This window comes from Ambystoma mexicanum, chromosome 11 (assembly GCF_040938575.1).
Source record: "Ambystoma mexicanum isolate Mex_15411 chromosome 11, UKY_AmexF1_1, whole genome shotgun sequence".
NCBI classification, from domain to species: Eukaryota; Metazoa; Chordata; class Amphibia; order Caudata; family Ambystomatidae; genus Ambystoma; species Ambystoma mexicanum.
This window is the reverse complement of record NC_090934.1, coordinates 838,915,355-838,940,433: the sequence shown is the minus strand read 5'-3', so window position 1 is coordinate 838,940,433 and position 25,079 is coordinate 838,915,355. Positions and strand designations below refer to the sequence as shown.

At 47.4% G+C, this 25,079-nt stretch overlaps 1 protein-coding gene across 1 annotated transcript in view; it reads right to left on the bottom strand.

Annotated features, from left to right (window-relative positions):
- The window catches only part of SPTY2D1 (SPT2 chromatin protein domain containing 1), a 554,228-nt gene that overhangs the window by 385,809 nt on the left and 143,340 nt on the right, over window positions 1-25,079 (bottom strand). Inside the window, exon 2 of the mRNA XM_069623793.1 lies at window positions 12,500-12,614. Within this exon, the coding sequence (XP_069479894.1) occupies window positions 12,500-12,614 (115 nt within the window). The remainder of the gene's footprint in view (window positions 1-12,499; window positions 12,615-25,079) is intronic.

Sequence of the window (25,079 nt, the reverse complement as noted above, 5' to 3'; positions counted from 1 at the left end):
GCTTGGTTTTTCTCACCTTATTAGTCCTGCCCAGATAAAACTTAAACACCCCTGCCATATCCAGAGAGTGCAAGGTTCTGTCCACATCAGAGGATGGATTTGGGAATCAGATGGGCAAAGCAATTTCTTGTTTGATGTGGAAGTTTGAGGCCACATCAAGCAGGAAGGAAGGTGGAGTGCTAGAGTCTAGAATCCTTCAAACAACTTTGTCCCTTTGATAAATTAGGTATAGTTCCTCAGACCAAAGCACTTGTAGTCCAACCCTATACGCTGATATAATTGCCACAAAAAAAAGACTGCCTTTAATGTGATCCACTTCAGATCCCTTGTGTCCATAGGCTCAAAGGGTCTTTCCATAAGTTCTAGGTGGCATCTCCTTACTGGAGGGAACAATTTTAGAAGGCCCTTGAAGTGCCACTTAACAATGGGGTTTGTCAGAGCCATAACTTGTAACCTGGTGTTAAGGTAAGTACTAATCTGCAACAGGTACTTCCTGCAAAGAAAGTAGTGAAAGGAAAGTATATTGTCCACCATAATTTCCCAGTCTAAACATCAGTGACAGAAATCTGTCAATTTAATCGCATATGGCGACATAGTACAATCCTTGCTGGCTGCCCTGATGACTTTTAGTTTATCGTCTTGGAGAACCCTATCATTACGAGTTGGGCGGTGCAGGTTCAATGCAGCGGTATTACCACATACCGCTCCATTACTGCACTGCCTAACTAGGAGTTGGCCGGAAACTTGGAGGATTCACATCCAGCTATCAGCCAACTTCCCACCACATTTTTGGTGGAATTACCACCGCACTACTTAGTTACTGCGGCGGTAATTCTGCTGAATGCCCCTTAGATTAAACACTGCCACTTGCAATCCGGCGGTCATAGCACCGGACCAAGTGGCAGTAACGGTGATACAGTTTGGTGATATCTCGGCAGATCTACTGCTGAAATACCTTCAAACTCGTAATGAGGTTGTATGTCTTCAGGAAACAGGCTGCTACAGTTAGAGATTGACAGGGTGGTGAGCGGGGTTTCAGGACCATCGCCCATGCTGAGACAGAAGATCCTGACTACGGAGCAGTGTCCAAGGCAGCTTGCTCTGCATTTTTGTCATATCTGAATACCAGATCCCTTCGGGCCAGGTCCACACAATCATTATCACATGACAGCCTGGTGACCGGTTGGGTTTGTGCAATACCTTTGGGAGAGTGAGGGGAAAGGCCTAGACAGTCTGTGGTGCCCAAGGAATGTGGAAATCATCGCACACAGAATCCATGCCTCTTCCTGTCCAGGGTGCATAAAAGGGATAGTTTGTGTTCTCAATGTTGGCAGGTAGATCCAGGAGTGCAAGGTGCGGGGCTCCACATGCTTTGAAGAATGAGGACCAGCAGGTCCCTCGGGAGAGTCCATTGGTGTGGGACATGGGAATGCCTGCTAAGGAAGTCTGCTTGTACATTCTGTTCTCTAGACAGATGCACCACTACAGTGGGGAAGACACCAGATCTGCAGTGCAAGAAAACAAAGCTCTCAAGATTGCCCCCCCCTTGCTTGTTCATATAGAGGATTGTTATAATGTTATCAGTGCAGAGTGACAACGTTCGCTCTTGTAGAGCTGGAAGAAAAGTCCTCCTATCCAGCTAAATCATTTAACTCTAGAAAGTTGTAATAGAGATCCCTCATCGGTCTTGAGGTTGTGAAGTTCCCTTGTTCCTAAATTGCTCCCCAGCCCATCAAAGATGAGTCGGTGGAGACAGTCCTCATTGGGGAAGGTGGGATTAAGAGGACCCCCCTCCACAGATCTTTTGGAGTACCATCCACTGAAGTAGGAACCGACGCATCCCAGGCAAAATCTGGAGCAGCCTCGACAGACTGCTAGCACCAATGCCTATTGTCCGCCAAATGAAGTTGGGTGCACCTCAGTGCAGTCTTGGGCGTCGTCTCACCAAAATGCATGAGGCCACAAGACCTAGAAGTCTCTGGAAATGTAGAGCAGACATAGGATGTCTGCTGGCATCCGTGTCTGCTGGCAGGGTGAACATGTAAAACAAACATTGTGTGCACAACCTTTCCAGAGGCTTCTAGATCTCATGGGATAGGACATAAATGTCTTGATTTTGATCTTTGCAGGGAAAGACCCTGCCCCTTTTGAAAACCCAAACCAGACGACCTTTATATTGAATCCTTTGGGTGGGGAACAGCTTTCCTTGTATAGGCCCATCGCATTCACGAGTTCAATTCCAAGATCGACTGGCACCTTAACCTGCAAGTGTAACCCCAATGAGCCAGTTATCTAAATTGGGGTAGATGCGGATCCATCAGAGCCATGGATGCAACTGGATGGAGTTCATCATAACTTTGGTGAACATCCTCAGGGCCTGAAGGGAAGACCCATGTATTGGTAATGGGCATCCATATTCCAGAAGTGCAGATTTTCCTGTGGGGTATCAAGATGGGGATGTGCATATATGCATCCGAAGATCACCGTCACACAGCCAATCCCTCCCCTTTTATCAAAGCTGACCGGATTTTTCTTTTGGAATGCACTGGAAGCCTGAATTATCCAGTATCGTCCTCCACCCAGCATTGTTCTTGGTCAAAGCCAAAAAACACAAGAAATAGCACTGATTCCAATTGTCTGAATAGGGCAGGACCTTCTTATCACGCCAAGTTTAATGGGTATCTGAACATTATTGGAGGAACAAAGGGCTGGGGAGGATAGAAGGGGGTGTCTGCGTCTACTTTGTAGACAGAGATAGTACATAGTTGTCAGTCTCCAAAATGTAAGGTGGCGACGGATCCTGCCCCCAACTGGTGGAGAGTAGAGCTGGACCTCAAAGGTTCAGCTTTTCGCCCTGAGCAGAGGTAGTGACAAAGAAGACCTTGCGTCTCCTTGAAGGGGGCGGAGCTGATCTGGCTTCATGTGTCCCTATTCTGCGTTATAGAGAGGAAACCACTGAAGCCTCCCGTGTTTTTGTGCTGGGCTTTATGCCAGCAAGAAAATGTTTTCTTCGCTGAGGGTTTGAAGATTGCCAAAAAAACTCTTCACTGAGAGAGTGGGCCTTCTTGTTCCACTCCTTGTAGTGGGGAGAGATGGACAAGGGTCAGGCCATGAAGGGGAGGGCCCCTCACCTTTTCTTACACTTCTATTAAAAGTGTGATACTCCGCAGGCCACCCGGCACATGTCCTGAATCAGGCACATGACTCTCGCTACTACGTCAATGTGCCCTGCCTCTAAACCAGGTTATTTTGTGCCAATTACTATTGTCCTATGTTCCCTGAGCCCAGACAAAAACTGCTCCTTGTATCCACCAGAAAGGTCTTCTGCAAATTCCTCTCACTCCTTCCATAATTTCGTATTGCAAGCAGCTAAAAAAGGCATCTGCATTGGCAAAATGTAGGGCACTGTTGGAGCATACCCTCCTGCCCACAAGATCCAGGCTTTTCTCTTAGTATCCCAGGGGGTGTCCACATTGGTTGCCTAGATGGAGAGATTGAAGGGGGCTTGCTCTGTGTCTGGGAGGCTGAAACGTCAACCAACTGCACCAGAATAGTTATGCCAAAGACAGTTTTTCAGATGGCAACTGCCAAAACCTGGCATCTAATTTTGTATTCACATGGTGAATATTATCAGGCGTTTCATATCTTTTTTGCATCTTTTACTGCATAAGCTTGTGAATGTCTGTGTGGAATGGTTTCTGGGTAAGCACAACCAAATGGATGCTGGTTTCCACAGGAGGATTACTTGGAAGCTGGAGCTCTAAACACACTGGAATGTGGATTTTTCTTTCGTAAAAGATTCAGATGGAGGGAGGACCTTCCTCGGTGTCTGTCAAATCAGTTGAATTTTATTGGTCGGGCTGATCTGCACGGCTCATGTCCCCCATGTGGGCAGATCGCCATGGTAGTGGCAGATTTGCAATCCAAGTTCTGTTCGGCTGTTTGAAGTTCACTTGCCGCGGTTGCGGGACTGGTGATCTCTGTGCTGCCTGATTAGGGGGCATCACCTTCTGGATGATATACCTCTTGTCGGGCCCTGTAAAAAAACTGGAAACTGTGCATGAGTGGCTCCTCGGATGGCCGGGTTAGGGTCCTTTGTCCCACCATTACCATAGCAAAGTGATCTGGTCAAAGGAAGGAGTAGGAGGATGGGCATGGTATCTGCTGTGGAAGCCAAAGGTTTGAGCCCCGGTAGGATTCCCTCAATGTCAGCGTGTGTTTGCGCATGAACATGGGTACATTCGTGACTGTACTTGTCGGGGTGACGACAGCAGGCTGAGATGCCTTTTGGAATAATATCCAACTGACACTTCGGCATCTAGTGCGTACCCCTCCACAACGGAAACGTGGCAGACCCAGTGCTTTGGTATTGCCTATTTTATTATCAGCCCTGCCACAAGGGATTCATATGTGAACCGCAGAATCACCTTCAGTGTGTCGTGTGGGTGAGTACAGAACTCCTTTTGACCTTGTTGCATGTTAGGGAGAATTCTCATAAATGTGCCAATTCCCTTCACCTTAGAGACCCCCAGCAACTGGATTTTGACGACTTGATTTTTTTTACCTGGAGAGAGTGCAAGCCTTTTATCCCACTCTCTCATGTATTTTGATGTGTGTTTTACTCTCGTGTTCTTTGATTATGGAGTTTTAAAACCACTCCATAGACATCATCTTTTCATGTATGTCACACAGCACCCTCAGAGCAGTGACACAGGGAAGCCTTTTAGGCTCTCCCAAGGTATAAACGCCTTCTCTGGGATAAACTACTGTTTCCCAGAGAAAGTAAAGTTAAAATGACTTTACTAGTCTTTTTAAAGTCCTAGACCCAACACACACCATCTTCCAATAGAGTACTGGAGGGGTTACCCATTATCCCCCGTGTCTAGAAACTCATGTAGCAGTGCAATTCTATCCTTTCCTATTGAAAGGACTGGTGGCAGTGGTTTTACAATGAACTACCATGATTTTTCCCGACCGCAAACACCGGTAGCGTTAAATCGCCATGTTTTTCAAGATGGCGTCTGAGCCTCCTTTGTTTAAACTGGGTCCCGGTCTTCTTTTTTCGCCATTTATTTTTGGAAAGGTCCTTCTAGAGTTTGTCTCTGCATGCCAAACCAGGTTTGGTCCCTTTGTTCCTACGCCTTTGGGGCCTCAGGACTGAAGACCACCTCTGGCGCCCGAGTGTCTGGATGGGTAGGAAGTGAGGGAGGTGCCCGAAACTCTGTGCTTAGTCTCCTCCTTGGAGACCCGAATGCACTCTGGCCTGATTGGCTGGCTGACTGTCCGGCAAGGACAGTCGCCCTGCTGGGTGAGTGGCATCTAGGCTGGAATTAATGGGGGAAAACGGTTTAAAAGGCGAGTCTCTTGGCTTGGAAGGCAGAGGCGACCACTAGAACGAAAGAACCGAAGATGAGCTGGAAAAGGGCGGCGGCTGCAACTACTGGACCATTGGTTTGCCCGGTGAAGCCCTGCTGCAGGTCCGAATCGCCAAGTTCATCTCGACAGAGAAGTCCCTTTGAGTTGGTGGGACCAATCAACTCATACGCCATCTGGATACCATTCTCGGAGCTGGTTGTATTTGCCTCAGAGTGCTGCAGGAAATTGAATAGCCAGGGAGAAGGACACCAGTTTCTGTGCTTGACGACAGCTATCAGAATAGAAGATTTGCCAGTTTGTCAGCTTTGTGACCAGCCCCCGTGCAGTGCAGGAGTCCCCCAATGTCCTCCCTCTTGTCCCCATGACTGAAGCTCAGGAACAGCGAGATCTGCAGGAACAGCCAGGAACAGCCAGGAACAGAAGTCTTCAGCTGCATCTTTTTCTTCAATCTAAGGTACTGTGAAAACCGGACCGAGAGAACTTACCTCTCACTGTGAAAGTGCGTGAAACTTTGGCAACTTGCAGGCTTAATCAGCTTGTGACCCAACATATGAATCTTTCTTCTATGAACTACTTCTGAGAACCATGGCAAAGACTTTTTTCATTTAACTACCAGAATCGTTTTTACCTATACAAGTCTCTAGCCCATTGACTTTGGCCCATCTATTGCATTGAATCAACTCCTCTGATGAACTCAAACTATTTGCACTGTTTAAGAGTAACTACTATTAGTTTTATGAACTTTCTGCCTTTTTGCTCCTACTTCAAATGCTCTGAATGCCATTTTGCTCCACCTTCAAAGTAGTTTAAATGCCTCAGAACCTGATGGTGTGAAGTGCTGTAGAATGTTTGAGTGTGATATTGATTGCCTCCTTTTAGTGAATGTTTTCTAACTGACTGTGTAATAAATTTAGAAGTGTTTTACCAAGAAACCTTGAGTAGAAGTGTCTATCTGAATACTTGTGATTGTAGACCTCTGTGTAATACCCTTACAAGCTCACATTCCCTCTTGAGATGGCTGCTCAGCTAGCTACCAAAACCAGTGATACAGACTTATACCAAAGGTTGGTTTTGCTTACACCTGTAGTCATAGTTGTGTGTAGTAGTCCCAGATGGTACTGCATACAAACTTTGCCTAACATTGCCCCCCCTGGTGCTTCAGAAAGTGGCCTTTGCGCGGAGAAAGGCTCAAAGTGCTGGACATTCTCTGGGCACGTTAGGTGCACCCCGTGCCCAAGCCCAGTGACGTGAGGAATTTGGGTAGCCCCAGTTGGGCCCTCAGAGCACTCTCCAATGCCAAAGCTTGCCCAGCCTTCAGCAGGGAGTTGGACTGGCCATTAGTGCACAAAGCACGAGGTGGTGTGGACCTGCACACCCTAGTCAGGCAGAAGTGTGCCCCTCCCGCCCCAGTGGTGCACAGGGTACAGGTTAAGCCCAGTGAAGGGCCTCTGCCTTTGTCCTGTGCACATCCATTTTGGGGGGTATGGAAGAGGGTCTGGGTGACTCCTCTAAACTTGTGATGCTCTTTTAAGCTGTCAACAGGCTAGGGTGTCCAGATAAAGAGTTTGACTTACCTCTTTTGACTTGGACTGCACAAAGACATTGGTCTCCAAAGGAGCTGGCACCTGGAAGATCTCCTCCAAACCCCCAAGTCTCCGACATGAGGGCTTCTGGAGGAGAGGGGTGCAGGAGGAGAGGGGTGCAGGAGTTACAAAGATGTCAAGAGTGCTTGGCACCTACACAAATTAGGCACCAAGAGTGTGGGTCATGTGAGAAACCTAAGGGGGTCTTCAAATCTACTCCCCTTGGATCCTCTGCGCAGGTGGCCAGGGAAAGACCATCGCTGTTGGATCCAAACCTTCGGGGAAGAGACGCGAAGGAGCATCACCTGGGTGGAGGGTTATTGGGGAGGGGTTCATTAAATGTTCCCAGATGAGACAGCATTTCCCTCTTCCATGACAAAAAGGAACCCTAGTCCCAGAAGCTTTTGTGGGATATTGTTACCCCATTCCCACAGGTCCGAATAACAGGAGAAAAGACAGGCCTTGAAGGCCCAGAAGGAGGGTAAGAAAGAATAGGGTGCCCTTGGGTGAAACATGGTATCCCCATTTCCCCAGTGACAACCAATCCAAACCCTCCACAACCTTTATGGGCCACTATAAGCCAGCTCCCCTCATTCCTCCACCATTGACACTTGGCAGTGCTGGGACGAAGAAGAGGCAACTAAGAGCAATGAAGTCTATGCTCTTCTACCATTCTAATACTGGGAAGAGGAAGATGCCTGCTAGGAGTAGTGAAGGTCAGGCATGTCCCTTTAATGGGAGTCAGGCGGGACTGAATAATCATTCACACTTGCCGCCCGTCAAGGAGCTGTAGGTGTATAAATTGAGCCCAACCGAGTGGCAGAGGGAATCGACGGGAGAAGGACCAGGAGGCCATTGCATGCAGCAGAGGACCGTTCAGAATGGCGTGGAAGAGAAGAAAGGTGAAGGGAGCTGTGCTAGAAGGCTGCCCCATTTCTATTTAAATTGCTCATTCGCGTGTGGTGGGGGACAACCCCAGGAGTGTATGAGGGCCAGAAACTGGAGCCCCGGCACTAAAGGAAGAAGGCTGTGTAATCCGTGCTGCAGCCCAAACATCCTAAGTGACCAGTGAGTTTCTGGGGCTTGAGAAACCCAGTGCAAGTGTGTGAATTTACGCATTTTATGAAATACATTGCATCAGAGTGTTTGCGTGCGGCAAAAGGTACGTTTTCGAAGGTCTGCGAACAGTTCAATTAAAGTGGAATGAACATTTTTGCTTGTTAAGTATACAAGAACGGGGAATACTTTATATCAGAGTGGCCGTATGTAGCAAGGAACACGTTCAAAAAGGTCTCTGAAAACCAAACTATAAAATTAAACCAAATCAAGCAGTTATATTGGTCTAACATTAAACAAAAAGGGAATATCGTGCATCATAGGGGTTGTGGGTCACGTGTGATGAGGAGCACGTTTTTCAAAGGAGTCCACACATTGAATTATAAATTTAAAGTGAAATGAACATTTATTGAACTCTATATGAAGGGAAAACAAACCATAAGCCAGAGGTTTAATTATTGAACACTAAATTGAATTAAGACTTTGTTGCTAAACAGAACCAAAGCTTTGAAACCAAAAGGTGACAAGAATAGGCAGACAAAGGACTCTGCAGCCTAATACACATGCAATTTCAACCTGTAGAAAACCTACAAAATCATTTGAACTGTGCATTTGAAAACAACATTAACCAAACTGTGGACGATAAAGACATTGTGCGTTTCTTTTGGACTTGGGTTTTGGAACTTGGGGAAGGGAATTCCGAGGCCTGAAGAGACTTCTTTGCATTCTATTTCTAAATAAGGGGATTTTGAGACTTTGTTGAACTGTTTTATATTTGCGAAAGGGAGCTGAAAGGAAGCTGCAAGCTGGAAGAAGCTCAGGACTGTGTTGAACACTGTTCTCTGTTGATTTCTGACATCCATACACTGTGTATAGTTCTAGGTGTGAGGGCACGCATTGGTTTTGAACACAGACAGATCCCTAAGTTGAACTCTTTTGACTCAGACTCTCCTTAGTTTCATTTAGGTAGGGAAATCCCACCTTAGCATAGGGCAAGTTAGGCCTTTTTGCATCCTGACATTTAAGTTCATAAAATTTGATTATTTGGAATTGGTTGTCTGTGTCCTTGTTCACAAAGCGTTCACAGTCAGCAGATGAAAAACTCTGGGGTCAACTCACACACTGCTAAAAGCCCTTCAGCATAGGTGTGGAGAGTACAACTTAAGGAACGAAGGTGCTACTCGTAGAGCGGCTAAACCAGGCCGGTTCCAGTCGATGAGGAGAAAGGGACTGATTGTCAAGGCTGTTAAGATGGATTTCTTGAATCTGGCTGGCCTGGTGGACAGATTTTAGGAGGCCACACTAGTTATAGTGAACAGGAGAACAGAGGTTAATCAATACTGAGTCAAGATAGCAATGGAGCGCAGTCAAGGTTATTCATATGAGTTTGAGTGGGGTAATGGGTCAACAATAAGTCCACAAAGAGAAGCACACAATAATTCAATTTAGACAGGAATGTACACAAATACTTCATTTATTCTAGAGCCAACACACATGCTAGAAAATGAAACCAGGGTGTGAGAATATCACACAAGAGTCAATATATACAGTCACCAAAGGTTCTAAAATGCATCCAATGACTTCCATTAATAGAATAAGTTAAGTGATGCAGTAAGACGGAACCAAGTCACAAGAAATATGCCCTAGCTTCAGAAATACAATCCCTATGAAGAGTTGAGCCTTGTGCCCAAACATCACAATGCTTCTCTGCAGAATGCATCTGATCCAGGTAAAGTACTTGTGTTGGTGAAATGTTCAAGAGAACTGATGCAACTAAGTTACTGCTAAGTAAAAATAGGTTCTCATCTTTCAGGTTACACTGCTTAGGTGTGATGACCAAAAAGCAGTGGAATGGAAGGATTCCTACGAGACTTGTTCTCAATTTTTTCCTATAAAGGACAGGGGGGGATTGCATTTATGTACACCCCTGACTGATGATTTTCCCAGACGACTGGATGGTTTGATTTGGATGGGGGGGGTGGATAGGTGGGGGGGGGGGGGGTGGGGGAGGGATATTGGCTGGGCAAGTCTGCTGGAGGTTGGATTTCCTTCTGTTGGTTCCGTTGAGAGATGCTCAGGAGCTGCGGGTGCAAGGATTCTTCCGTTTGGATCCAGGAGCCAAGTGCAACCCTTGCTGATTGAGCAATGCAAAAAGCACTGATCACTGATGCAGACCTCTTCAGGACACTTGACAGGATCGGGGTTTGAGGGGTACGGGGGTGTCCAGCAACAGCCACTGCACACAGACAACGGCAGGTGTCTTTCCAGTCATAGTTGAAAAAGACCTTCTAGATAAGATCCCTTGAAATTGGAAGGCTGAAACGCAGCAGAAAGGTAACTTACACCACAAGCTCACGACCACTGACGTTCCGGCTGCAAATGCGGAATGGCAATGGTTCTTGCGAGGTAGCCCACTGGATTGTTGGTCAGTCCACTGGGTGGTCCAGGGACACTTCTAAATGCTCAGGATGGCTGGATACTCGAGAACACATTGAGACTGGTTGGTCCCACCAGTTCAGGTGCTGAGGCACCGCACAGGGCCATTGCAGATCAGGTGGTCCAACTGGGCTTCACCGGACCAGATACAGGAAGGGATTCTGGGCGTCTTCATGAGCCTTCTTTGTATCTTCCGTTTGCTGTTCTTCTACAGGGCAGTCTTGGCTCCAACGCTAATCTGGAGAAATTTACAGCAGGAGTCCTCTTGTTCAAAATCCTGACTGGAGGCTAGTCCAAGCCCACCAATGGCAAGGATCTGCACCATTCAACAGCGAGCAGTGGTCCAATCATGGGCCACTGTGGTTTCACTCATGTTCCACAGCCAGACTTTTAAGCACCACAGATGCGTAGTGGGACCAGACAGCCCGACCCCGTTCTTGAGCCAAACACATGCACAAAGGCATCATACTAACCCGTGAAAGCAGCTTTCCCAGGCAACTGCTTGACCTTATATGCGATTTCCTGACCTGGCAAGGCAGGAAGAAGACCCAACAACAATATGACCACAGAAGAAGCAAAAACCTCATGGGGTGGTCATTTTTGGGCATTCGCCACCTTCAGTAGCCAAACACAGTAGATGCGAATGCGCACAGAAGAGTACACAAATGGTAAAAATATATTTGCTACCAGCAACATGTCTTTAGGCACATATACAAGTAACCAAACATCCCAAGATGTGAAAGGCTGGGGTGATTCAAAAGGGAAACAGTTTCCCAGTACTGATGGTCTAAAGGACTGATGGGTTTCCCCATAACAAAATGAGCAAAAGGCCAGAGGAGTGAAGCTGAAGGCTTCACTTCCCTGTAAAAAGTCAGGAGAGGTTCAAAAACAAAAGCTAAATGTTTGGGGGTCCATAGAACTGTGGAGGAAAAGTTGCCACAAGAGAAATCTTTCGTAACAGGGGCACACTATGGGTAGGACCAATGAAAGTGTTGCCTGTGCAAGGGATGTTCCAGAAAACAAATTAATCTGCTGCTAAGAAACAGCATCTGGTCCTGTCCTCGTTCAGCGGGAGGTCCCAAAGTATGGAGAAAAGGAGATGGGATGTAAAAGTAGACAGGATGTAAGAATATGTTATACGTTTTTGTCCAACCAAATAAACGTGTATGGATGAAGAAACGGACCAAATGCAAAATTAAAAAACTGCTAAAGCCTCCTGTGACGAATCACTGGATATCGACCCTTCTCCCCAGGGGTGAACCTTTTCCCATGAGGTCAGGGAGGTGAGGCTGCTACTGGATAGTTCCCCTGGGGGTAGTATAATGCGGGAGGATCTCATGGGGAGGGGCTCACCTCCCTGCCCATCCGGGGAGAACGAAGAGCAGCTAGGGTATAGCCCTTATGAGAACATTAGACACCCACATACTCTAGCCTCTCCTTCTGCTAACCTCTTTGTAGACAGTAGAAACATGTACTGTTATAGGGCAGATACCTCAAGGTTCTGCAAGGTACTGAGATGAAGAACATTATTGGAAAATAGTTAATCCAAGAACTGGGACGAGCTGCAACAAAGGGACAATGAAGAGCAATACCAAGAAAGAACTGCAGCAGTATAGACTTCCACAGAGGCATGGGTCCTCTCACGCCATAAAAACCAAAGGAGAACTGCCTAGCAGAGAAACACAGTCATCCATGACAAGAGACCGTGAAGCCCATGAAGCACAAAGGAGATGCAGAGAATGGCAGGACTGAGCCAAGAGCAGTCCACTCGCAGAGTGGCTAGGAGAACTGGATTCCTTTGCCCAATGGCATTCAGACAGTAACGGGAGGCTGGTAGGTGGTGACACGAATGCAAGAGGCGGCGTCCATAAAGTCGGTCCAAGGGCCGGGTAGGAGATCCGCAAGGTGAAGGCACCGAGATGCCTGTGCACACAGAGTAACAGGAAGAGCAGTGACAAGGAAATGAAAAAACGTCCAAATTAAACTGCAGTAGTGACATTCACTAAGGTATGCAGAATACAATTAAAATTACTCCCATTGAGAAATACCTTTCCTTTTGATCTCCTCCTCTTTTCTCATGAGAAATGCTCGCACAGCTGCAGACTGAACACCCTTCACCTTTGGATCCTTTTTAGGTGGACCCACTGCCAAGCTGTATCTTTTCTAAAAGAGAACACAGATACATATTATTTATTCAGATTTGTAGAGCGCACGTCAGCCCAGGGGCATTGTCGCGCTTGTTACAGACAATATCTTGGTTACATAGGATACAATGTTTACATACAATACAATATTTACAGTAGAAATGTACAAATTAGGAATGCAGTATATTTACATGGGTTCACAAGAGTTTCCTATTAATTTGCAAGGAATGAGGTTTTCAGTTTCCTGCGAAAAATCGGGAGCGAGTTTTCCGCTCTAATGTCTGCAGGAAGAGCGTTCCAGGTCTTGGCTGCAATGTAAGGGAAACGTAGACCTCCGGCTTTGGCTTTTTTGTTGTGCGGGATGCACAGTAGGTTGGAGTATTGCGTCCTAGTGGGACAGGAGGAGGATGGTTTGAGGATGGTTTCTGATAGATAGGCCGGGGCGGAGAGAGAGAGGCATTTGTGTGTGAGGGTGAGGATTTTGAGAGTGATCTGCTCTTTGACCAGGAGCCATTTGGCTGAGTGCCTGGCATGGGTGATATGCTCTCTTCTTGGGATACTAAGAGCGGCCCGGAGAGCATTGTTCTGCGTGACTTGTAGTCTGTTTAGGTTTTTGGCTGATGTGCCTGCTAGGAGTGCATTGCAGTAGTCCAGTTTGGCTCTAATGGTTGCTCTAGCTATAGAGAGGCAGTTGGGTTTAGAGAGGTAGGGCTTGATGGTGTTAATGAGTTTGCTGGTGTGCGCAGATGAGGAAGTGATTGCGCTGACTTGTCTAGTCATAGATAGTGAAGAGTCAAGGTATACTCCCAGTGTCTTTACAGCTGTGGATACGGGGATAATGGAGTTGTCGATGGAGAAGATAGCGTACAGTTTGTCAAGTTTATCTAGGGTGTTCTGTTGACCTAATATCATTTCAGTCTTGTCTCCATTGAGGAAGAGGCCATTAACTGCCATCCATGCCTTGATGATGGAGTAGATTGTGTGGAGTGCCTTGGCGTCTTGGTTGTATGATCCTGAAAGGGGTAGAAGTACTTGCGTGTCGTCCGCCTAGTTTGTGTATGTGATGCCGTAGGAGTCGAGTTTGTCAAAGAGGGGCTTGGTGAACAAGTTGTAAAGTGTGGGTGCAGTGCATGATCCTTGAGGGACCCCCCCAGTGGATTGTTGTGAGAGTGGCATTGGCGATGTCCGAGAAGACTTTCATGGCTCTTCCCTCTAGGAAAGAGGTGATCCAGAGAGCTGATTCTCTGGAGAAGTTGGCCGAGTGTGAGGTGTGAAGTGAGAGTCTTGTGATCAACCAGATCGAAAGCGTCAGAGATCTAGAAGGAGCAGAAGAGCAGGCTTGCCTTTATCCATGATTTGGGTGATCTGACTCTTCAGATCCACCAGGGCTGTTTCTGTGCCATGTCCTTTCCGGAAGCCTGATTGCCTAGACCCGAGGATGGAGTGGGTTTCCAGAAAGTGTTGGATTTGGCAATGTGCGGCTTTGTCCAGTAATTTCAGGAGGAATGGCACTGTGGTTATAGGTCTGTAGTTGTTGGGTTGTAGGGGGGTCGAGAGTAGGTTTTTTTTTTTCTTTTTTTTTGGAGAGGCCGGACCCAGGCCTCTTTGAGGTTGGCTGGGATGATGCCTGTTTTAAAGGACGCATTGATGAATGCCGTAAAGAGCGGCGCAAAGCAGTCTGCGCAGTCTTTGACGAGTTTTGGTGGGCAGATATCGCCTTTACAGGGGGAGGGTTTGAGATTTTTTAGTAGGTTGATAACTTCTGATTCAGTGACGTCCTTGAAGGAGAAGTCAGGTATGGTGGGCTTGGACGAGGTGGGTGGGGCGTTGGTAGGCTTAGTTCCTGTCTGTTGAGGAAGTGCTTTGCAGTGGTCTTTGATTTTCTTTTGTAGAAGGTCAATTTTGTGTAGCATGGCAGCTTGAATGCTGGTACACCAAGCTTCATCTTTGATCATTTCGTCTGGTGTATTGGGGGGGGGGGGGAAGATGTGCTTGTTAAAAATGGCGAAGATCTCTTTAGAGTGTGATTTGACATTAGAGATTTGTGTGTTGAAAGCGTTGGCTTTGGCATCGGTGATAGCTATCTTGTATTGGTGGGAGATTACATTGAATTTGTTTTTGGTACTGGGGCAGGGGTCAGATTGCCAGTTTTTTAGGTCTGCTCTTTTGTGGGATCGCATTGAGTGCAGTTCTTCAGTAAACCAAGAGTTGATATGAAGAGATTTCTTCTCTTTTTTCCATTCGAGTGGTGCCATTTCATTGATAGCTTTGGTGATGCCATCTTTGTAGATGTCTGCTAGGATATTGGGGTCATTAGCGAATGGGGGTGCTAACTCCCGGGTATTGAGGTATGGGCGCAGGTTATCCGCGGTGAGTTTTTTTAGAGCTTCTGACTTGTGCAGCGCTAGCAGGGGTCAGAGTTTTGTGGTTTTTGGCGATGGGAATAGAGAACTCGATGCAGTTGTGGTCAGTCCAAGGCAGTGAGGAGTTTGAGGTGATAGTGGAGAGGCAATTATGGTCAGCAATCCAGTCAAGGATGCAGCCTTTGGCTGGAGTAGGACTTTCTACTTTTTGGGTGAAGCCCAGGTCACTGAGTTCCTTGGTGAGAGTGACTGCAGATTTGTCCTTAGTATCGTTGAAACTGAGATTGAGGTCTCATAGTAGAAGGGTTTTGGCGGAGCTTTTGATATTATTGCTGAGGGTGTGAATGATGTTTTCATGGGAATCTAGGGGTTGCCTGGGGGGCGGTATAGTGGGTGAATGTTAATGGTGCTGTTGGGTGACAGTGTGAGTTTGGCCGATAAGAGGACAGAGTTGTTGGTCGAGGGGTGGCTGATGGGTCGGAGCTGGAGGTTCTCCTTGTAGATGAGGGCTACTCCGCCTCCTATTCGATCTGGCCTGTCTTGTCTGAGTATGGTGAAGCCAGGTGGTAGTGTAAGTGCAACGGCGGGGCCTGTGCTTCATGTAACCATGTTTCTGTGATGGCCAATAGGTCAATATTATTGTTAGTTATGAGGTCATCAATATCAGATGCATGAGCTGGGAGTGATCGGACATTGATGAGGGCACATTTGATGTGAGGTGAGTGTGGTTTGTTTGTGGAGGTGCGGGTGGTGGTAGTATCTGATATGTTATGTGAGGAGGTATTGTGGGGTGTGGTGTGGTGTAGACTGTGGGAGAGTAGGTGTCCCATGCAGCGTTTGGACGTGGTGCGGGAACTCAGTCTAAAGTTTCTGTATTCTGTGGGAAGCAGTAGTGTGCTAAGTTCTGTGGTCTGTGTGCAAGCTCTAAGTCTTTCTAGTCTATGCATAATTACAACGCAGGGTGTGCGAGGTGGCAGGGTTTGTGTGGTATCCGACGTAGCGAGATGCTTGGGGTAGGGCAGTGGGCTTAGTGGTGTGGGTATGAGGGGATGGAGAGGAGTATGGAGTTGGAGAGCAGTGAGAGTTGTGAGAAGAGTGAACATCGTGGTGGTGGCAACGGTGAGCTTGCAGGACGCTATGGGCATGATTGTATGTTGGGCGCGGCTGTGTGTGGAGGAGGACACAGTCAGGTTGGGTGGACCTAGCCTGAGGTGGGCAGGAGTGGATAGGTTCAGGGTGGGCTAAATTGCATCCTAGGTACTAGGAGGTATCAGTGTGACTTATGCGCAGCAGGAGACACCGGCAGGATCACAGATGAATTCAAAAGTGGTCTGTGAGCGACCATAGGGCACAACACAATTCAAAAGTGGTCTGTGAGCGACCATAGGGCACAACACAATTCAAAAGTGGTCTGTGAGCGACCATAGGGCACAACACAGTAGCAAGGTTAAATAGGCTGGTTCAATAGCAGTAGGGCAACAATAGTTTAAAATAGGCTAGTTCACTAATGGTGGTATAACACGAGTTCAATTAGACTATTTCAATGGCAGTTGGACAGTGGCATAGATCATAGGAAGGCTGCGTGCACATTTGCAGGTGGAATCAGACCAGTATGCTAGTCACGCTATAGCGAGGAAGCAGTTATACAGGAATCTTGTTTTCGCACCAGCGGGGTGATTGCACAATAGTGATGGGCTGGTGGCAGAGGTAAAAGTCAGTAGTGGGCACAGAGTACTGGATTGGAGGGGTGGACTGGAAGTAAAAGTTTAGAGCGACTGGTAGTTTGTAGGTACACACGTTGCACGGTAAGGGCCAGGGTAATGTGTTCAAGTAGCGTCAGGTGGCGTTGCAGCGGATGGGAGCGGTTCAGTTGAGATAAGGCACATGCGAGAGTGGGACGCTCTTCTGTACAGCGGTTTAGTGGATAGCGTTTATATAGAGCCTGGATGCTGTTATTATAAAGTAGTACTGTTGTACTTACATCTATGGTCCAAACTGGCTCCAGACAGGCACACAACAGGCGCCTTCGTGCATCGCCTTCGTGCGATGAGCCGGCTATGCTTCCCAGCGTTCTGGATTGGTGCAGAAGAGGAAGCAGGCACCAATCTGGAGTCGGGGGTGGGATGTGTGCACAGATTAGGTGCGGAATGCCTTAGGCAGCTGTAGGGGTGGCCATCTTTGAGTATGTGGATCCTCGTGGTCCTTAATGGTGGCAGGTGCCTCGGTTGGCGTAATCAGGAGAATCAGCCTATTCTAAGGCTGTTGTAGAAGGCAAATGGGTCGCATGAAAAAGTTTGCGACTGCTGCTAAAATAAGAGATTTAGCATCGCATAATTTCAGAGGTGCAATAATTTCCACTTGGAAAGTGCCCAGGCCCTATGGGCTTACCTGGAGGCACTGCGCTCCTCCGGCTGGAGCGGATACTGCTCCGGCAGTATTGGGAAGATCTCCAGCTCATCTGGGGCCTGTGAGGTTATAGATACTGCAATTCCCTAATATTTGAATGCCAACCGGTACAAGCTTCATTACATGCAGCTCTACAGATAAGGGGTGCATCAGTCGCTTTTACTCCCTAAAAATAGGCAAATACTCCCAAAAAATAAAAACGGAGTAAAATACTTCTACAACAAACAGGAATCAGACACGTAGGACTTTGTGCCCCTGCTTTAACCCACCCTACTCAATGGATAGGTTTAAGCCAGCAGTGCATGTAGTACCACAGGAAGAAATATTATTACTCCCCGATTGGAAGACGTCAACCTGTATCTTTTAATGTGCATGAATAACTAAGTGCAGAGAAATAATTATTAAAATAATATTTCAGTTTTCCAGTTAAAACATATTTGTACTTGCTTATAAAATACTCCCACTGGGGAGAGGACATACATTTTTACTCCCTAAAAAATTATTTTACTCAACTTTAAAAAATAGGGAGTAAAACACTTTCCACTTCCAAATCTTATCTGGAGCACTGATTACAAATATCAATGCAATAATCCTCACCCTAAGATTTATTTTGTATTTCCAAATCATACGAAATAATTACCCTTGAAAAACATTTTTGATTTTTTGTGTTTACATTTTATAAAAACTTATTAAACAAAAACAAACCTTTCTCACAGGAACTCAACAGATACACAACAGAGAATGACCTAATTCAAAGTAGACGTTTGTAGAGGCCTAAAATACATTAGCTTGACCATTTATCATACCCATAGTTGTTTTTTCAAAGGTAAAAAAGAATAAACATTCCTGATGGTTTTTAATAAGAGGCAACCAAAAATCACTGTGATCAAAACCATTTGTGTAGTCCATCTTCCTCCAGTAACACCATACTATGCCATATAGTGTACCTGGGCAAATCCCGACCTTGTAGCCCTGTTCCAAACACAGATTATGCTCAGCTTCAGCCCATTTTCTTACATCTCTCAGCCAGGAGATCCTTCCTTCTTCCAGTATATAGCCACACAGCTTTTTCCCAGGCCTAATGCTTTTTTACGTTTCATCAGTAACAGCCCAATAAGTGTGGCTTGACTGCAGTCTACGATTGCCTATCAAGGAAGCTTGCTAACTTTTCTACCACCCTCACCCAGAAAAGGGATATTTAAGAGAACTGTCACCACATATATAAGAAATCTGTTTATTCTAGTACACATTTCCTTGAAGCAGGCATTTGCATTCTGACCTTGCAATACAATATTACTGCAGTAATATAGGGCCTCATGAGAGACAATCAACTAGCTTCCAGCTGTGCGTGCATGTTCAATTCCATATGAAGACGCATTTGCAGTTTATCAAATGTTTGATATTCCAGGAATGTATCCTTGTAGAGCAGCCTTATCTTGCCCATCTGTGGGATTCTTCTCACTCGCCTGTGACTTGCGGCGAGACGCATCGCAACAATTTATTTTCTCATGACTTATCTCTCTGGGAAAAACAGGTCTCAGTCGTCACCATTCGGTTCCACGCAACTATTATAGTCACCACAGAGCGGTTAACTCGTTTAGTTTTCTGCAGTGTATCATTTTTTAAAAATCATACCTATTATCTCGTACCTCAGCCCATTGGATAAACACAGCACTAAACATTTTAAGAAGCTGCTCTGTTGTATAGCCTGAAATCTAGTACTCCTATCCAACCCACTTCATATGGCATTTTTTTGGAAACTAAAGCTATCCAAAAGGGTTTTACTGTCAACATAGCAACCACAACAAAAGGAAGTTCAGCTTCTGGAAGTATTCGCATGACCATCAGTACTATCTGAAATATATCAAAACAACTGCTCAGGAGCCTCCAGAATACTAGTCAAGTTCTATCCATACACCATGTCCTTTTTGCAACAGACCTAGATTCCGAAGTACTTGAATCTTTCTCAAGTGACCCCTATTTGTAATCCATCCAGTTCCAAACGTAACTACCTTGGCAGAGCAGATTTCACCCAGTTCATCTCCAATATCAATAACATTCCAAATTCTTCAATGGTTTTAACTATAAACAATATGTCATCTGCATACACTGAGGCTACTCTGACTTTCCAAAACGTTTTGCAAAACATTACTGCTTAAGTTTCCATTGGCGATAGTGGCACCACCATTTGGTGGTCCCCTGCTGTATTGTCCATTCTTTGGAGATCTAGTAATTTCTTTGCACCCTGGCCATCAAATGTTTAAACAGCAAGTCCTATCCATGTTAAGAATCCAGCTCCCGATCCAAATCCCTCTAGTACTATCTGCATGAACTGCCAATCAACCATATTAACGGCTTTGAGAGCACGCTACCTTGCAAATGACATAGGCTTGCATCTGCCCTTAAGGTTACTATGGGGTGTGAAGTCCTCTGCCGGGTTCTGGGGACAAATAAGGTGGGTCTCTGAGGCCAGCATATTTAAGGAAAGAACAAATTGTCAGAGAAAGTCACGATCCACAGCGCTTACAAATATAAATTAGACCAAGGGGGTCAAGGCTGCAGGTACCTGGGTAGTGTGGATATACTGCCAGTATAATTCCACTGAGGTAAGTACAATTGAAAAACAAACAAGTCCCAGTTTCACTGCGCCAAGTATAGCAAAATGAAAATCAGGAGTCCAAGTGATTTGTATTAAAGAACAGCCTTTAAAGTCCAAGGTTTAGTACAAGCAACAGCCTAACACATGTTTCAAGCCTTCCACTGCTCTTCATCTGAGGCTATTAAAAATAGGATACAACAACAAAATGGAGCGTGCAACATTCAATAATATAGCGACACCATACAGTTACATAAGCAGGACAAATAAAGGCATAGCATCCAGGGGAAAAGCTGGGGATGAATGAGCCAAAATTAAATGTATACAATTTACAATGGGGTTAATGCAAGACAAAAACTAAAATTGAAAGCATATTTGACAAGAAAAAATTATAAACGTAATAAATTTAAAGCCATAGCAAAAGTGGTGTAAGTCCATTAGGAGGTGGATGTTGAAATATTCAAAATAGAGAGAAAAACAAATTTGTGCTAGGGTTACAATTTATTCGATGGAATGACTGCAGCAACGCTATCAAAAACAACAGTGCCAAAAAAAAAAAAAAAACTAGTGAAAATGTACATTTAATAAACCAGACACCAATTAATCTGAGGCAGTATTACCTTAATAGGGATAGAGCCTGAAATTTAAGCTGAAGGGACTATGCCCAAAAAGTACTCTGCGGAGGAGAAAGAAACAAACAATCTATGAAGAAATGGCCAAATCCTTGCAATTTGAGGGATGGAAAAAACAAACAAAAAAAAAGAAAGGGTAATTAAAGTACCTAAAGGCTTCGCAATTGCGGTTAAAGCTGCAAAATAAAGGAAAGGGAAGAAAAGAAACGAACTGTTGAGTCGGAGGTTTAAACTCTTCATGGAATCTTGAGAGCATCCCCCATAGAGGAGGCTCCCAACCCCCTCTGGAGGCCTACTGGAAGCTTCTTGTTTACCGCCGTAGCGAAGAGGTCCACCTCCGGTGTGCCCCAACGCAAAAAAATCCATGAGAGGACCTCCGCCTTCAACTCCCACTCGTAGCCGACCACTGTCCGCCGGCTGAGGGCATCCGCTGTGACATTCAGCTGGCCAGGGATGTGCACTGCAAGCAGCCAAACACCATGAAGCACGGCCCACTCCCAAATCTGGATGGACAGGTCCACGAGGGGGGGGGGGAACTTGGTTCCCCCTTGCTTGTTGATGTAATACATCGACACCACATTGTCCGTACGTATGCGGACCACCTGAACGCCCTGAGCGCTAGGAAAATCGCCAGAAGCTCTAAATGATTTAAGTGGAGGAGCTTGTCCTGAGGCGACCAGAGATCCGAGACCTGAAGAAGATCTAACGTCGCACCCCACCCCAGGAGGGAAGAGCCCGTCGTGATCTTCACTGTAGGGCTTGGGTCCAGAAACCCTGCACCCACCGACAGGTTGCTGAGAGATAACCACCATTCCAGGTCCACTCTCATGGAAGCAGGAATCATCATCAGCTTGGAATCCGGGTCCACAGCCTGACGCCAAGAACTCCAAAGAGCCATCTGGGTCCGTCTCATCTTGAGTCGAGCAAGAGGAAGACCCAACACGCACAAGGCCATGAGGCCCAGAAGCCTCTGGAACCACCAGGTCGACATGCTCTCCGACTGCGCAAACATCGGACACGTGGCTAACAGATCAGCCATCCTGTCCCCGGTCAGGTACACTCTCCAGTCGATCGTGTTCCAGCGAAAACCCAGGATAATCGAGTCCTGCGAGACCGTCATGGAAGATTTCCGCCAGTTCACTGACAGCCCAAGATGGAACAGGAGCTGAAGGAGAGACTGAAGATTGCCCGCTGCTTCCAACGGACAAGCGCTGCGTAAGAGCCAGTCGTCCAAATAAGGATACACATGGATACCCTGCAGACGAAGATAGGACGCAATCACTGACATCTTCGTGAAGACACGCGGCGCCGAGCTGAGGCCAAAAGGAAGCACTCGAAACTGAAAGTGCTCCTCTCTCAAAGAGAAACGGAGATATCTCCTGTGTTGATTCAAAATCAGAATATGCATGTACGCATCCTGAAGTCCACCACGCTGAGTCAATTGCCCATCTACAAGGAGGACCGTATCTGGCTAGGCGTGATCATCTTGAATTTCTCTTGGGGTAGGAAGAGATTGAACTGGGAAAGGTCTAGTATGGTGCGCAGGCCAGTCTGGTTAATTTTGGGCACCGTAAACTGCCGGGAGTAGAAGCCCTCCCCTCGTTCCCCGAGGGGAACTGGTTCCACAGCTCTGAGGTCCAGAAGCTTCTGATCCTCAGCTTTGAGGGAGGGTGAAGCAGACAGCTGAAAAGGAGGGTTGAAGGGTGGGGTAGGAGGTAGGGGTAAGCGGAAGCCCACCCGAGCGACTCACAAGTCCCATCTGTCTTCGGTGATTGTCTGCCACGCCTCCCAATGAGACGCAATGCGTCCTTCCACCGGGGTCTCGTGCAAGCGCAGAGAACCCTCATTTAGCAGGTTTTTCGGTGGTGTTGCCACCTGAACCCGAGGAGGAGGCTGAGGAGCGGGAGAAAAACCGAGTCCGTTGTTGCCTATGGCGGTTATTTCCCGAAGGATTATCCACTCTACGAGACTTCCGGTCGAGGAATCCCCTAAAGCCAGAGGAGGGTCGGCTTTGGGACAACGGTCTCTGTGTTTTGAAAGGGGTTTTAACAAGGACCGACAAGGACTTGGCTGTCTGAGAGCTATCCTTCATCTTGGTGAGCTCTACATCTGTTGTAGAATGGAAGAGCTCCTTACTATTGAACGTAAGGTCCAACACCTTGTCCTGCACTTCTTTTGAGAATTTACTGGCATGCAGCCATGCCTGCCGTGAGGTATCAACCCCCAACATAAGGCCCGAGCTGAGGTGTCTACCTGATGAGACGCAGCCTCCAGGAGATCCTGCGCCAAGACCCTGGCGTCAGATAAACCCCCCTTAAAGACTTCCAACTTCTCGACCGGGATGAACTCCTCAAACTCCGACAGACCTTGCCACATCCGCATATTAGCCAACGCTAACACCAGTTTGGCATTGGCCTGCCTGAGCTGCAAGGCCGAGTTGGCGAAGATTTTCCTCCCGAGGGAGTCGAGGAGCTTGTCCTCCTTTCCCAGAAACTGAGTAACCATCGTGGAAGAGGATGCTGCAGGCCTGGACTGCAAAGTGGCCGCAGCCACCACTGTGGAGGGGGGGGGGGAGGGGCAGACAAGATGACAGGACCACCTCTTCCGAAGAATGTAGCCTGTATCTCGCGTCAATTTTCTTATTGATGAAAAGTCCAGTGTGGGGCTTTTTCCAGACCCTGCGGACCTTGGCCAGAACGTCCTTCTGCAAGAACAGGCCGAGACAGGGTGAATGCCCCAGAAAGCACGCCCTCCTGCAGAGTGGGTGCCTCGGGCACAGGAACCTCTAAGAAGTAAATTATGTCCAGTACCCGGTCATGAAATAAAGCAGGGCAGGTCCTCGTTGTCCTGATCACCTTGCACGTCACCTGACAGGTCCGGATCCTGCTGAGTCGTGTCGGGTGCTCCCTTGTCCACAGGGGACAATGAGGGCAAAGGCGGAAGAGTCGGGGAAGGCACAGTAGGCAATGGAGGTGCCGGCGGAACTACCGGAGGAGCGGGTGGAGCCGGAGGCGCGGGCGGACATATCTCCCTAAAAAGCCCTTTGAAATACTCCCTCATGGGGTCGGCATGCATAAGCGTTTGAAATTTACCGAAAAAGCATCCTCCGGGGACTGTTTTGGAACCTGAGGAGGCCTCTCATGAGGTGGACAAATCCAGGGACGTAACGGGGAAGGGTGCCCCACTGGCCCACCTGCCGACGTATCCACATAAATCAAAGGTGCCGACCCCACAGGCAACGAAACATTGTGTGGAAGAGGCATCCGGGCGCTCCAATCGTAAACTGGCCGCTAAGGATGCGCACAAGGGACACTCTGTTCACCCAAGGAACCAAGCCCTACACCCGAGGCCGATGGCGTAGTTGTAGGGGAAGCACCCAAAATGGCCACCGGGGTCGTGGCGGGAACGGGCGCCATTTTGTCATCGCCTGAGGGGGACTGCGGCACATGAGAAAGTGAGGCAGGGGTCCCCGTCGATGGATCAGGGGTCTTAACTTTAGCCCTAACATAAGGAACCTCAGCAGAGCCGGTACTATGAGGCCTGGAATGTTTCTGTGACATACCAACCGCCAAATTAGCCTTCCCAGGAAGGAACTCAGCAATGCCGGTAAAAGAAGAACTTTCCTTCTTTGCCCCCTCAACAGATATGGTGTCGCCGCAAGAGCAGGAATGGTGAGAAACCGCCTTCACCGTTAAGGCCTTGTCAGGCCTCTCAGAAATGGTGGTAGCTTTAGCCTCTGAAAGAGGGACCTCGGACCCACGTCCGGTGACAGCCTTATCCTCGCGGGCCTCAAACATGCGTTCAGTGACAGCAAGCCCCACCAAGGCCTCGGGGCACATCCCAGTCTCATTTTTGAGGGAAGCCTACAGAGAGGCCTCAGAGCGAACTCCGGTATCCCATGATTCAATAGAACTGGGTCTCAAAACAACCCCCACAGGAGGGGCCTTGGAGCGTGCTCCGGTATCCACAGGCCCCTTACAGAGACCCTCGGAGAAAACTCTGGTACAATTATTAGGCCCAACGGGAACCTCAGGGCGAACCCCGTTGACAGAGCGATCAACGCTCCTCCCGGCCCGAGAGGAACCTGGAAAGGTATCCCCCGGCCGGGGTGCTCTGAAAAGTAAAGAACTTACTGGGCGTTTTTTCTTCTCGTCGATGAACGCCTGAAAACGTGAAGGAGGAGTTCGTCGGAACACCTGCCACCGCTCCAACCGACGTTGAAGTGCCCAGACCGAAAGGGAGTCGCAGTAAAAACAGGAGTCCCAACAGTGATCCGGACCCAAACACTCTAAACAAAGGATGGGGATCCGCCCTCACGAAGCGACAGTGACACGATGAACAATCTGGAAAGTCTAGTTTGAACGACATACAATAGTACACGATTGCTAGCGAGAGCCAGAGAGGAAAAAAGGGAAGAAAATCTTCCGAAGATGCAAGTTCCTCCAGTCCCGAACGAGCGGAGAAAAGGACTGATGGGCGATGCGTGG